Genomic DNA, 15,123 nt, shown 5'->3' with positions numbered 1-15,123 from the left:
CTGCAAGGCTGCAGAGGCCCGCTAGTGAAGAGTCCCAGTGAGTGAACAGATGTGAGTGAATAACTGGTTGTCGCTCTCAAGAGAAAGTAGAAACTGACTGTCCAGGAGCCATTCTGTACCTTCTTGACAAGCAAAAATTACATGCTTGAAAAATAAAAACAACAATATGTCTGGTGAGTCAGGGTGCAGTCAGCACCTCCTCGGCTGTAACCACCTCACCCCTGCGGCAATGATTGTGGACATGGGATACTCGGTCCTCTAATGGTCTGGTATCTGCACCTGTGGGTCTCTCTCTTTATAGATGTGGTGACACTAGGATGATATGGGAGGAGGAGGAAGTTTCCTGCCTGTCAGGCTCCTCCTCCTCCTAAGCTCAGCTTTCCTTTGGAGACTAGCAATGTGGAGTAATGTGGAGACCATTCAGAGAAAAGGGATCCCACAGTCTTGCCACTATGCCAACAAAGTACACTCAGGGCTACCCAAACCAGTATGGATTCTAGGAGAAAGCCATGTCCACACAGTCTGCACCCTGTGAGATCTAGCTTTGGAGCAATGGCATCACACAGACTCCCACTGGGCAACACGCAGATACCCTGAATCTGTGAGTCTTCCACCATACAGAAAGCTGGGAAAGCAATAATCACGTGGTCTCAGTGGTGGACAGAGTGTAATGAGGCTGTGTCTGAGTGGCACAGGTCTTCCTCCCAACCCTGATCTGCCCTAGCTCTTCGCCTCAGCAGCCTCTGCTCTCCTGTAGCTTCAGACCACTTTCCAGATGTGTTTCCCTCCATCTCTGTCTGTACTGGGACAGGAGCTGAGCCAGAGCAACTCCAGGGATCCACAGTGAGGGCAGGAAGGACAGGATCACACAGATGACCTGCACCCAGCCTGGATAGAGCTTCTCCTCTCTTGAGGGAAAATGTTCCTGTGGGTACAAAAGAGCAAGCTCAGATATGTGTCCTGACAGAGACCACACCACCCATCTCCAAGTGGAGCCAGGCTGATCCTTGGTCACCGCCACTATAAGTGGCTCTCTCTCTCTCTCTCTCTCTCTCTCTCTCTCTCTCTCTCTCTCTCTCTCTCTCTCTCTCTCTCTCTCTCTCACACACACACACATACACACACATACACACACACACACACACACACACACACACACACACTTCTTGTAACAACAATAAGCATATGGATTCTTGAGAAAATGAAGTTTGGCCAGAATTTCCTCTACCCCAGCCCCTCCTGAGGGTGGGAACCACCAAGAGGCCAGTTGGGTCTGTACTACTATCCCTCTTGGTCCCCAGCTTTCTCCTCTGTGACATGGAAATACCACTCACCCAACTTCAAATGCTTCTTGTGTCTTTGTGTGGGCAAGTATAAGGTATATCTAATGAGACAGTTCTCATGAAAACCTCTCAAGTATACAGCCTACTTTTCTGGTCCCTGCTGGGGTTTTCTTTTAGGAATGACTTGGAAAGTATTGCTCTCATGATGAGGAGAGACACGGGTGCAGGTGAAGTTCTGAACTGTGCACGTGTGCCTCAGAGGACCAAGTTTGGTGAAGGACAGGACTCACAGATGGAAGAGACTACCCTGCCTTAGGAGACTGGGCAAAGACTGGGGTCATATTGATAGTCATAAGACACCCTCTGCTCATCACTTGTCTTCTCACAGATAGAAAATGGGCAGTTTTCTGATGGTTTGTCCCCAGGCACACTGAGACAGTGAAATGAGACTGTGTCCCTAACAAGGAGGCTACTAGGACCTATGATGTCCCAAAAGTAGTGGCCCTCAGCCTTCCTAACACCATGACCTAATACAGTTCCTCATGTTGTGGTGACCCCCAACCATAAATTAACTTTTGTTGCTACCTTCTAATTTTGCTACTCTTCTGAATCATAATGTAAATATCTGTGTTTTCCAATGATCTTAGGTGACCCTGGCTTTTCGGATCCCTCCCCACAAAGGGTCATGACCCACAGGTTGAGAACAGCCGCCCTAGAGTCTAGACACCATGGAATCCACTCTGCTTACCAAAGCCTTTGCCTTGGAATGCCAGCAGCCTCAGGCCTTATAGGCAACCATCATATCTATAGCTCTAATTTCCCAGTAACCAGAAGTGGTCAGACTACACGGCCGTCTGTAGGTCCTCTAAGCTGTGGGTAGTACCACGGGTGCTTGGTCAAGCCTGAGGGGTCCCCACAGCATTGTGGGAAGGACCTACATATTGGGGGTTCCAGGCCTTGTAGCTGGGTGGTGTCTGAGCCAGAAGGACAATGTAGGACAGGAAGATGCCGAACAGCAGCATTGGGCTCACCACCCTCCATGTCACCTGCCAGTAGAGACTGGGCCGCCGTCCAGTCATCCACTCAATGTCATCACAGAACCTGCAGAAGACACTGGCTCAGGCTTCCTCGTATGACCCCATCAAACAGCCCATCCTTAAAAATCAAAAATCAAGACCAGTAGGCACCCTGACCCCACCCTGGATCTTAGGGTACTATCTCAGAGCGTTTCCCAAGATCTGGACAGCTGTGCGTACATACGCTGCACCACAATACCATTCCCTGCCATGCCCTGGTGAGGCGTAGAAACAGCTCACCGTTTTATCCCATAAACGTGAATGACGCCCACCACCTCCATGAAGGCAAAGATGATCAAATTCAGAGAAGCTGCAAAACTGTCAAAGATCTCCAGCCAGTAGCTTCCAGACTGCAGTGTGAAGCAGATAGCTGAGAGGAAACAGATAAGGCAGGCCACCCCTGGGGACAAAGGTAGGCAGGGTGAGAGACAGTGGGGTGGAGGGCCAGGAGGCCCTGGATATCCCTGCCCTCAGCCCTTGGTGCTGGGCTAGGCTGTGCTAGAGAAGACCTGCTAGGAATGGGGTTCAGCTTGCTTAAGAGTAGGGGAGAAAAAGCTCTTCCTTCTCCCTTACCCTCACTCCTATCTCCCTTCCCTCTCTCCTTTCCTTCTCACTATTTCCCCAACCTGGGGGCACTAGGGCTTCACAGATTCTAGAAGTCGGCCTGGCACAGCCTTCTCAAAGAACATGGGCCCCAGAGCTCTGCTTCCAAATGGGCTGTTGAACAGTAGGCAGGATGGACAACAGGACAAAGTAGACGTGAGGACAGGCCCTCCAGGCAATTACTCACCAGTCATGGCCTCCTTGGGTATACCTTTGGGTAAGATTCCCATGTCCAATAGTGGTGTGATGACACCCTCCATGTTCCCAAACATGGAGGACAGACCCAGGGTGAATAACATCCCAAAGAAGAGCACAGACCACACAGGAGCGCCTGGCATGTGCAGGACGGCTTCTGTGAAAACGATGAAGGCCAGGCCTGGGCCCGAGGCACTCTGCAACACAAAGTCTGTGCTGTGGACATATACACAGCACACACCTCACATCATAACATGTACACATCCCATATCATGATACACGTGCACCCATACCATTATCTGTGAATGTTCCACTGTAACATGTACACACTCACAGTGACATATGTACACACACACAGATGTGTGTATAGCATCGTAATATATAGACATATCATGATACATGTGTGTCCATATCATCACCTGTAAATGCTCCACTGTAACATGTACACACTCACGGTGACTTATTTACACACACACAGATGTGTGTATAGCACTGTAACATGTACACACCCCATACCATGATACATGTGCCCTATAGAATGACATATCTGCTCCACGCTATAGCACATACACACCCTCATTATAACACATGTGCACTTACACTATAATGCATATGCACCCACACCACGACACATGTATACCCTCACTAAGCCATGTTTGTACTCTATGCTGGGACATATACATGCCCCACACCATGACACAGGTAAACCCTGCACTGTGAAGTGTGCTTTAGCCACAGCATCACATTTGTACACCCTCCCACCCACCATGACATGTGTGTCACATACTATGACATATACACACTCTACACCATGACCTAAGTACACATACGTGCCTTCTGGTGTCAGAAGTGCTACCCTCCCCTTCTGGGAAGACAAGCCACAGGCACACCTCTGAGAAAAGAAAGGTTTCTTTTTGAATAAGGAATTTGGAACAGTTGAACAGGGAACTATGACCTTGGAGTCAGGGGTCAGGAGCCACTGCCCTGAGAATCTTCCCCCTGAGTGGTCATCCCTAGTCTGGTGCCTGTGGGTCCCCAGCATCCACTGGCTCTATGGATCAGGCTCTGACTACTTCCTCCTGGGTTCTCTAACCCAACAGTGTTGTCATGCTGAGATCATCCTGTCTGCCAGATGCAGATGGACTGAGCTACTTTTTTTGTAGTTTCCTGTGGGAAATGTCCCCAGCCTTTTGCAGCTCCACATGCTCCCTAAGTGGCCCTGACTTCCTAGGGACACCCCTCCTTTTCCTTCTGTCCCTGTGGGTACCTTATCCAGAAAATCTTCCAGATGGCAGGTCTTCAGGGGAAGTCGGGCCACCCTCTCAGCCTGAGTGGCATTAAGGTACATGAGGACAGATTGGTACTCATCCCTGGAGATGCTAAACTCTGGAAAGTCGAACTCATTGATCAGGCTCAAGATATTTCTGCAGGATCAGGAAAAAGACCAGTGAGGATGGGACTGGATGCTGTACAATCCAGCAGATGTTCCAATGCTCTGGGAAATTTCTGGAGCAAATAGCAGCCCAAATAAGAACTCCAACTTTCCTGAACCCTTTGGTGTATTGTGGATACCTGTATCTGGCCATAATTAGAAAGGGGAAGTTATTTCTACTTGTGAACCAAGAATGGGGGCATTTTTTATGTGGACATGAATGAAGAACAGGCAGATTCTCACCTCATCAGTGAGAGATCTGGCAGTAAGGAGGTAGCAAACCTTGGTATCATCCAGTTGATACCGCTTTTATGGGCGTATAAAATATAGGAGTTACAGGGCAGGTAAGACTCCCCCTACCTCCCCAGATTTCTAAGAAAAGTCTGGGAAGCCAGGAGGTGAAATGAGGTCACCTCAGTCAGTCAGCTGCTGGGAAGACAGCATGGGAAGCTGTGAAGTGAAGCCTAAGTTGCTGTGGACACCTCACGATGCTGGAGATACTTAGACCTTTTGCTAAGGAAAGCTGTAGGCAACAAGAACCAGTACAAGAGAAAGGCCATACAGTTACAGCTGCCAAGGCCATGTAAGTGGTGATGCCAAGGCCTCTCAGAGCTCAGACCACTACTGTGTGTCCTGGGTACCAGACACAGTGATGCGGGATTTCACATCTGCCTCTTCTAATTTTCAGTCTTGCTTTGGTTTGATCCTTCTTCTCTATTCTCCTGATCCTCCCTTATAAAATGAGAATGTTTCCCGTCTTATCTTGAACTATCTCCCTTCTTGATGTTACAGCTAGGAGTTTGTGCCAATCTCAGTGGAGACTTTGAACTTTGACTTTCAAGCCATGCTACAACTGTTGAGACTTTGAGGATGCTTGGACATAGACTGGATGCATCTTTCATTATGATGATAGCCATGTGACTTGGGGGCTGAGGTGGGATGTAACGGTGGAAATAGAAAGCAACCCACATAGGATATGTGTGAAATCCTAGTCTCAAGGCTGGTAGTGCTGTTCAAAGGTTCTAGAGACTTAAGGAGGAAATCAGTGACTAGAAGTGTATCCTGGGAGAGTTTATTTCTAGATCCTTTCTGTTTCTTTTATCCCTGTTCACAGTGAGTTGAGGAATTTCCACACACACATTTCTGATGATCTTTCTTTCTTTTTCTTTTCTTTTCTTTTCTTTTCTTTTTTGAGACAGGGTTTCTCTGTGTAGCCCTGGCTGTCCTGGAGCTCACTCTGTAGACCAGGCTGGCCTTGAACTCAGAAATCCGCCTGCCTCTGCCTCCCAAGTGCTGGGATTAAAGGCGTGCGCCACCACCGCCCGGCCTGATGTTCTTTCAACTTAAGCTTATGAGACCAAGCAACCATGAACTGAGCCCCTTAAAGTTTAGAATCTAAAACCATGAGGAAAATAATTCCTCTTATAGGTTTTTTTTCCACCAGGTAATTTTTTTTGTCAGTGATAAGAAAGCAGCCAATGCATTCCTCTTCTACAACCCAGTGGCCATAGCCATTGCTCAGTTGCATCATAGCCTCTGCTCTCTCTCTGTGTCACAGCTGTCTCTTCTGTGTCCATTTCTGTCCCATAAGGACATCTATCATTGCTTCAGGACCACCCTACTCCAAGATTACATCATCTCAATTTCTACCTTACTTCCATCGAAAGTAGACTTACTTCTTAGACCTACTTTTAATCAAGTCATATTCTGAGGTTGCCAGTGAACAGGAACCTTCAGAGGACACTATTCATCTCATTGTTCTGGAGAAAGAGGACATGCCCATGCATTCTCTGCATGTGTGGACTCCACTGTGGGCATCTGTCTGATGGCCTTGCCCTGTAAATCTCAGAACAGCACCTATGCTCACCTGTCCAGGCACCTCCCATAGTCATTGGATGCCTTGAACCCCATGATGGAGAAGATGGTGATGGATGCATACAGGGAGGTCATGCTGTTGACCAGGGCAATAATCACGGCGTCCTTCTCACAATTGTTCCTGGACACAAGCACATGGCCATCATGGGACTTTCTGGGTCAGAACCAGGTTTCCTATAGGAGGAAATGGAATGGTTCCCTCCTTAGCACCTCTCTGGCCTGAGATATGTTTACTCTGAACCTGGAGGATGGGGTGGGGTTGATCTCATGCTCCCAGGATGACTTCAGCCTCTCCCCACACTCCTCCACTACAACCCAGCTCAGGGCCACTAAGGGCCTGGACATTCATGGGGTGGTGAGCATGACTGCAGGTTTTTAAAGACTGTCTTCCAATAAGAATGTACATAGGTATACTTTGAGTGAATTCAGGCCAGTAAGATATGACAAACACTCCTTTGGACCCAGATTACATATCCTTCCCTAAAGGCTGGTAGAGAAGAGCCACTCAGAAACCTCTGTCCCACAGAAAGGTGGATGATCACACAAAATTGGTTTAGTAGAGATTGTCATAGTATGACCCAGTGGCTTAACTTAGTAGCACTGCACCCTGGGTACTGTGTGCAGACTGGGTATCTGGCAGCATCACCTGCATGTGTCAGCATCATGACTGTTTCAGGAGACCAGTAAGCTTAACACTATATGTATACTTTCATGGTTCATGTACATGTCATACATATTTGGGTCAGCATTCTACCCAGTATGAAAAACATGTGAATACTGTCATCAAAAATGAAGTTACCGGGGCTGGAGAGCTAGCTCAGTGGGTAAGAAAACTTGCTGCTCTTGCAAAGAACACATGTACAGTTCTCATCACCCACAAACAGCTGTCACTCCAGTTCCAGGAGATCTAACACGTTTCTGGCCTCCTCAGAGACCAGGCACACATGTGGCATGGTAGGCAAAACACCCATACACATTTAAAATATGTTAATAAAAATAAAAACTAGTTTAAAATAAGTCATTAAAAATGGAACTGTCTGTCAGCCATAACAAAAGGGGAAAGCAGAGGTCATGACAGAAGGGAGGTCATGCACAATTGCTTAATACAGGGGCTCTCCTTGACTACAGCCTCACACAGAGGCCACCAGAGTATTTCTGCAAAGATGACTACTAATCCCGATATATCTGATCAGCTTCCAACTGTTTATTGGTCACTGTGCCAAGAAAGCCTGTGAAATCCTCATCTTCTTTCGGATCTGACCATGGTCTACCATGTCACATGGTACACACCTTCCCAGTGCAATGCTCTGCTCCTTCCAAATGGATGCCAAGATTCCTGAAGCATCCTCAGTTGCTTTTGTAGCATAACACTTACAGCTCTGTCCAGCCCTAGGTGAGCTGAGTATTCTGGTAGACTCAAGACTCTGCCACCAAGGCCCAACCTGGCAACCTTTAGAGGATACCCTGCCTTGTCTTCAGTGATACCTCAGGAAGTCTTAACAAAAGCCCTACTCAGAATGAAATTCTCACTTGGAGTTCACACTAATTGTGCTGGACAGATGGCTCAGAAGTTAAGAGTTCGCACAAGTTCCCTCATCCAACAGTGTGTTTCCAAGTGGTTGCTACTATCTCAGGTTTGCTGGCTCAACATTGGAACTGTAAAGGCATCCACACCACAAATGGGTTGCATACCTGGGTGGGTTGTAGCTTGCAAAAGCAATATGCCCTCCAAAGGCCAGGGACAGGGAGAAGAAAATCTGGGTGGCTGCATCCAGCCACACCCGTGGATTCTGAAGAATCTTCATCTGGAATGAACGGGGGTGGCCTCATTATGCAGAGGGCAAATTGTACCAGCTGGTCCATCTGACTATTCTAAAACATTTGGCACACTCATGAGCAAGAGGGTGTGGCTTGTTCTCAGAAAGGAGCAGGCCTGGGGGGTAGCACCAGACCCAGTTCTGAGGTAAGTCTGGCAAACCCCTAACTCAAGAAATTGCAGACCCAGGACTTTGGGGTGCCTTGAGGGGTCATTGGAGCAGGATATATATGTGTGTGTATGTGTGTCTGTGTGTCTGTATACATACATATATATACATATAAACATATATGTGTGTGTGTGTGCATGGTGTGTGTGTATGTTCAAATACTTATGTTCAAATATATATATATATGTTCATATATGTGTGTGTTCAAATGTACATATATATGTTCAATTATGAGAATATATGTGTGTATATGTGTGGTGTGTATGTTCAAATATTTATGTTTGAATATATGTGTTCATTATATATATATATATGCTCATATATGTGTGTGTTCAAATATATAGAGAGATACATACATATATACCCTTATGAGAATATATACATATGTGTGTATACATATATATGTGTGTGTGTGGTGTGTATATGTTCAAATATTTATGTTCAAATATATGTGTTCAAATATATATATATATATATATATATATATATATATGTGTGTGTGTGTGTGTGTGTGTGTGTGTGTGTTCAAATGTACACATATATGTTTCCTTATGAGTGTGTGTGTGTCACTATTACAGGGACTCTCATGGACCACAACCTCACACAAAGGCCACCAAAGAATACTTCTGCAAGGGCACACAATATATATGTGTACAGGCATCCTGAGTCTTGTAGCTCCCTGTTATGGGGAGCAGGACAGAGGTTAGTACCTGCTCCAGATGTAGGACACATGGTCCCGAGTCAGCTTCTCCCCCCACTGCACTCAGTTGCTCCCTACCTTCCTTCATGTGCCTCCCACTCAGTTATCTACTTGTCCTGGATCTAAGTACTGCATGCTACGATGCCCCTCCTAGTTCCTGTGGGAGCCCTCACCCTGCATTACCTTGGCAGCCCTTACCGACAACATGCCCTGGCCATGATCCCCGGAGTCATAAGGTCTACTTACATTGGGAGTAAACAGGTAGGTCAGGCCCTCTGTTGCTCCAGGCAAAGTCAGACCTCTGATGAGGAAGATGGTTAGCACCAGGTAAGGAAACAGGGCTGTAAAGTAGATCACCTGAGGATAACAAAGTGTGAAATGTGACCTGGCATGTGTCACAAAAAAGCCTTTGTAGGAGCAGCTGTAGACATTCAGGGCCTGTGTTCCAGTACTCTTCTGAGACCAAGTTAGAAGTGGGTACTTGGGAATGTGAGGTCAGGTTCATGATTTGGGATCATGACCAAATATCAAGTGATCATGTATACCTTCATTTTTCACATTTGAGCCATGTGGAGTCAGATCAGGTGAGCATTGAAGCCCTAGGACGCACAGGTCTCTCTCAACAGCAAGGACTGGTTCCATAAAGAAGCACCCCATCTTCAGTCTCCTCTTCTTAGCATTTGCTCTAGCCTCCCTTCTCACCCTCAGCCCTTCCTCTTATCCTCCAGTCTCTTCTCCCTCATTCCCAGGCTTTGTCCTCTTTCCCCAGCCTCCTCCTTCTCATATCCTAGACTCCCCTCTTCAATTCCCCTTCCCTTTCCACAACCCACAGCTGCCTCCTCTACACCCCCCCTTTCCAGCCTCCTCTTTTTATACCTCTTTTCTGCAATAGCTGGGGGTTCTACTTAATCTTTCTTAGGCAGCTTTGTTTCTGACCTTGTATCCTTCTAAACTCTTCAAACTCTCTCCAAGCCTCCTTCAAAGCCCATCAGGCACTTGCTATGTGATACAGACCCTCTATCTCATCCTCTTTTCCCTAAAACTTCAGATGGCCACAGGGCTAGGTCCTGTCTACTCCTGCCCACACTCTCCCCTCCTACACTGGCCCAGCATGAGTCTTCAGCTGATATTTCAGGCTTCTTTCTGCTCACTAAATGTCCATGTGAAAAGGACTTGCAAGGGCCAATTATCTTTGTGTGTCCTAAATCCCGTGACACAGACCACAGAATCTGCTGCCACATTTTCAAGAGCTTGCTGAGAATAGAACAGGCTGTGTGGACTCTGTGCAGAAGCTCTGCAGCCATCGGTCAAAGGCAGAGCCGGTGTGTAAGGGTTCAAACAAGCCACCCGAACAGAACCTGCACATGACATGGGAGACTTCCAAAACCTCTCATTCCAAAGGAGCTATGTAATCAGAAGTATCTCTGTTCTCAGTCTCTGAAAGACAATTCCCTGTTTATAGAGAACCTGACAATCTTGTGCTATTAACACTTTATAAGCAAAAGCAGTGCCAAGACAGGAAGAAAAAGAGGGGGACAGAAACAGGAGGAGGTTCTTAAAGGGACAGGATAGGTGGGATTAGCTGGTGATGAGTAGGGGCAGGATAAGAGTGGAGCCGTCAGTGCTTTTGGCAGCTCTGTAGCAATCCAAAGAGGACAAGTGGGACCTATGTTTTCAGAGAAAGAGCAACAGAAGCAGTGGTTTGTTGGAACTCACAGAAGAGAAGCTGATAGAATAGCTGTTCTCAGTCACGTACATTGGTGTAAGTGGTTACACTGGCAAAAGTGGTCAGAATGGGATGAAAGAGACCCAACAGGATACTTTCAACAAGAGCACACATCCAACATATACACCCAGAGGAGGGTGGACATGCTGTGTAAACGCACAGAAGAAAGCCGATCCCCATCAGATATAGATCAGTTCCAGTGCAGGCAGGACTGGGAAAAGGAAGCACTGGGTAGCCAGAGAGGGGTCAGTATAGAAAGCATCTCTGGCACACAAAGCTCCTCATCTCAGTATGCATGCAGTGCAGCTCACCTTCCCTGTGCTCTCAATGCCTCTGATGACACACAGGTACACAGTTGTCCAGCAGGCCACCAGGCAGAGGAACAGCTTCCATTGGATAGTGCCTGTGTTGCTGATGTCAGATGTGATATTCAGAGTCTGCCGGTACCAGAAGTAGCTCACGGTGCCACTGCTCTGGCATTCCTGCACAAATCCTGGAGCCAAGATCACTGTCACTGGCTAGCCACCGAGTTTGGGGCCAGTCTATACCATGACCCAAGCATTAGCCAAGAACTGTAAGTGCCAGCATGGCAGGCCCTTCACAGCTAATCTGTCTGGCTGTGTGTGTGTGTGTGTGTGTGTGTGTGTGTGTGTGTGTGATGTGCACATGTGTGCAGGGAGGGTAAGGGATGACTTTGGGTATCATCCTTAGAAATGTAATCCATCTTTGAGACAAGGTTTTTTCATTGTCCTGATAGTCACCAATTAGGCTAAGTTATCTGGCCAGTGAGCCCCAAGGAGCTTTCTTTTTCTACTTCCCCAGTACTGGGAATATAAGCATGCACTACAACATACAACATGAGTTCTGGGGATCAAACCCAGATCCTCGTGCTTGTGAGGCAAGCACTTTGCCAACTGATTTATCTCCTGGGTCCCCAGGAGCCCTTTCTTGTTTCTCTTTAGGCCCAAGGCTAAGATGGAGAACTCTGCAAGAGACTAGGTGCCTCTATGAACCAATCTTTCTAGATGGCTCTGGACTCAGCAGGTAGTCAGAGGCCCAGAGTGAAGGTGAAGGACTGGATTTCAGATGTGCCCTGCAGGGGAGAGACCTGAGTATGTGCTCTGTAGCTTGATCTGCATCTGTCCCAATGCCACACATAGAACTTCCATGTCCCAGTGGGCTCTCACCTGTTCTGTTGAGATCCAGTGGGCATGTGCTCCAGGGCAGCGGGTCTTGGAAGGAGTTGAGGAAGAACCATAGGACCCACAGGAGAACGGTGTTGTAGTATAGGCTGACCAGGAAGGACACTGAGAAGCAGCCCAGGCCTGCAGACATGGGAGTGCACCCAGGACCAGGTAGGGAATGAGTGGATTCCTTCCCTTACATATGGCCTGCCACCGTAGCTTCTGTGTCTTTCCGATAACCTTTACCCTGTTCTCCTATGCCTGCCATGTCTCTCACCATAGGTGTGCCCCCCAGACACAATTAAGAGGTCCCCAAGAGGTCTAAGCAGACGGCGTAGTATGGGAAGAAAGCATACCTACTCCACCGAGGTAGGGGGAGATGGTCTTCCACACTCCAATGCTTCCCCTCCGTAAGCGCTGGCCAATGGCAAGCTCGATGTAGAAAAGTGGGATCCCCTCAAAGACCAAGGCAATAAAATAGGGGATGAGGAAGGCCCCTGCAAAGACACAGGGTGAGGCCATAGCTCCTGGACGCCTGTAGCACCTCAGTGTGGTTAATGAGATGACACATTTAGGTTGTGCTCAGAAGAGTTCTAATGCAGTGCATGTTCCCAGCGTGTACTTTGGCAACATTACCAGAAAGGGAGGTAGCAGAGGCCTCAGGTGTGACATGGAGCGCCTACCCAGAATTTAGGGCCTTTGTTGCTAAATTTTTTTAAGGTATTATCTTACAGGCTAAGAATATAGCCTGGCTGTTAAAGTGCTCATCTTGGAAGCATGAGGGTCTGAGTTCAAGTCTCAGAATCCATGTAAAAAAGGCTGGTCATGGTTGTGCACATTTGTAATCTAAACTCTGGGGAGAGAGAGAGATAGGCAGATCTTGGTAGCTTGCTGGACATCCGGCCAATGCCTACTTGGTAAATTTCAGCTCACTAAAAGATAGTGTATCAAAAATAAGGTAGACAAAACATCAGCTGAGACTGTCCACTGGCCTGCACACACATGTGCAGACACACACACACACACACACATACACACATTCACACATTCAATATAAACTATGTATCTCAGGCTACCTCTGGAATTCAGTGTTTCCATCTTGGCCTTCCGAGGACATTACTGAAATGCCCTAAGAGACCTGTTTGGAGAAGACTCAAGACCAAGGTGCCTAGCCCCTTCCCATTCCCATGGAAACCCCCCTATGAATTGACAAAAGTCCTACTTCTCTCCTTGGTCCTGTTTCTGGATTTCAAAAGGGTCAACACATCGTGAATCTTGGAAGTGCTTTCTTATCAGAAGGGATGGCTCTGTCCATAAGTGTGCCCCAAGACACAATTAAGAGGTCCCCAAGAGGTCTAAGCAGACCTCTATCTGCTCTTAGCCCAGGGAGTTAGGGTCTGCTCCACCCACACATGCACACCCTTCTCCACCACAACTTTCTCTGTCACACACCCCAGTCAGAGCAGCCAGACTCACAAGCTCACACCTCTGTCCGCTTCCAGGCTGTGAGCTTAGAACGGTGGTCCCTGAAAATGATGCTCCCCATGTTGTTACAACCAATGCAGAGATGCCATGGAGTAAGAAGACAGACCTGTGAGGCCTGGGGACCCCAGAACTTAGAGAAGCTGAGAAATCTGAGTAACAAGTTGTTGGGAGCTGACTTTAAGCAGAAAGTGGCTAGAAAGCAGCTATCAACTTTGCAGCCATCTGGAACCATATACCCTGATGAGAGACTTGTTTTTCAATAGCCTACAACAGCTGAAGCACACTCTGACAAATATATTGTTTATCCCACATAGCTTGTTTTGCTGTTTAGTGACCCCAGCTGCATGGTGCACGTGGTAAAATGTTTTCACCTGTGTTCTCCTGCTTGTGCTTATAAATACCCAGGATTTCCTTGTAATAGAGTCAATAGGGGAAATAAAGGAGTAACCAGACTTGACTACACACTCTGGTTTGTCTCCATTCTTCGAATCTCTTGCCCCTCTATCCCCACTCTCTCTCTTGAACAGAGCACTCAGCCCCAAAATGTGGGGCAGTGTGGACAGCAACATAATAGCCCCAAATCGTGGGGCAGTGTGGCTCTCAACAACAAGTCAGCTTGGTATCCCAGCCTGGCCCCAGAAAGTCACAACTATCCTATGACACCTAAGGGATAAGATTGGGAGATGCTCCATGTTAGCTCTCTGATAGCACGACCTGTTTGTCTCCTCCTGCACCCTCAGTATGGAGATATCAGTGTGAGTGCCATGAGTTTGTGGCTATGTGAAGAGACAAGCGCTTGAGAGAGGGAGGCTCTGTATGTGTATGGAGTGGGGACTTGACTCCTTTACTAAGTAATAGGCTCTCATAAGTAGACAGTTTAATGGTCAACAAAAAAAGTACTCATAGTACGAGGTGTCCTGCAGAATCGCTGCGCTCTCAGGGAGAGCTGCTGACTTGGGGGTGAATCATTGGTGAAGCCAAGGAGCTAGCTATAACATTACCAAAAAACCAGGAAGAAGTTCTGCATCCAGCTGGACACCAAGGTGGTGATGGGAAACCCAGAGGCTACTGCTTGCAACCAGAAGAAAGGCACGATGTAGCAGGCAGCAATGGAGGAACATTCTATCCTTACTCAAGAACCCTGAAAGTTGGATACCGGGATGGGACTCAAAGACACTAAGCTATTCTTTGGACAAAAGCAAATTATAATTTCCAAGAAGGGAAAGTTGCCAGTTAAGGACAGGGAATGCCACAGAGAGGGCATGGTGTGAAGCGGGCAGCTTACCTCCCCCATGGGTCTGGCACAGGTAGGGGAACCTCCATATGTTCCCCAGCCCCACAGCAAACCCGATGCAGCTCAGGAGGTACTGTAGTTTGTTGTCCCACTTGGGTCTCTCATCCTCGATGTCCACAAGTGGGTCCATCCCGGAGGCCTGTGCCATGCTGAGCAGTCACCCTGGGTGTGCTGGGAAGGCTGGGTGGACAACGGGCACTTTGCAGCACACTAGTCCAGAAGGCCCTCTGGAATCTCTGCTGGATTGAGGAAGCTAAAGCAGTCAGCCCCTCCTTGAGGCATTTC

General features: G+C 47.7%; 1 protein-coding gene across 2 annotated transcripts; it reads right to left on the bottom strand.

Annotated features, from left to right (window-relative positions):
* Positions 1 to 664: 664 nt before the first annotated feature.
* Slc6a18 (solute carrier family 6 member 18) lies at positions 665 to 15,123 on the bottom strand. Of its 2 annotated transcripts, XM_034523586.2 has the most exons (12): positions 14,830 to 15,123; positions 12,416 to 12,556; positions 12,063 to 12,200; positions 11,187 to 11,368; positions 9,396 to 9,506; positions 8,157 to 8,269; positions 6,457 to 6,585; positions 4,425 to 4,581; positions 3,150 to 3,354; positions 2,600 to 2,759; positions 2,222 to 2,384; positions 665 to 925 (listed from the first exon to the last, which is right to left on the bottom strand). In XM_034523586.2, exons 1-12 carry the CDS (start codon positions 14,984 to 14,986, stop codon positions 734 to 736), a joined length of 1,848 nt encoding a protein of 615 aa, XP_034379477.1. In that variant the 5' UTR covers positions 14,987 to 15,123; the 3' UTR covers positions 665 to 733. The 2 variants fall into 2 exon arrangements, with proteins under 2 accessions (XP_034379477.1, XP_076772445.1); XM_076916330.1 differs by lacking the exon at positions 12,416 to 12,556.

The sequence above is a fragment of the Arvicanthis niloticus genome, chromosome 19, assembly GCF_011762505.2.
Source record: "Arvicanthis niloticus isolate mArvNil1 chromosome 19, mArvNil1.pat.X, whole genome shotgun sequence".
NCBI classification, from domain to species: domain Eukaryota; kingdom Metazoa; phylum Chordata; class Mammalia; order Rodentia; family Muridae; genus Arvicanthis; species Arvicanthis niloticus.
This window is presented reverse-complemented; position numbering and strand designations above follow the sequence as displayed.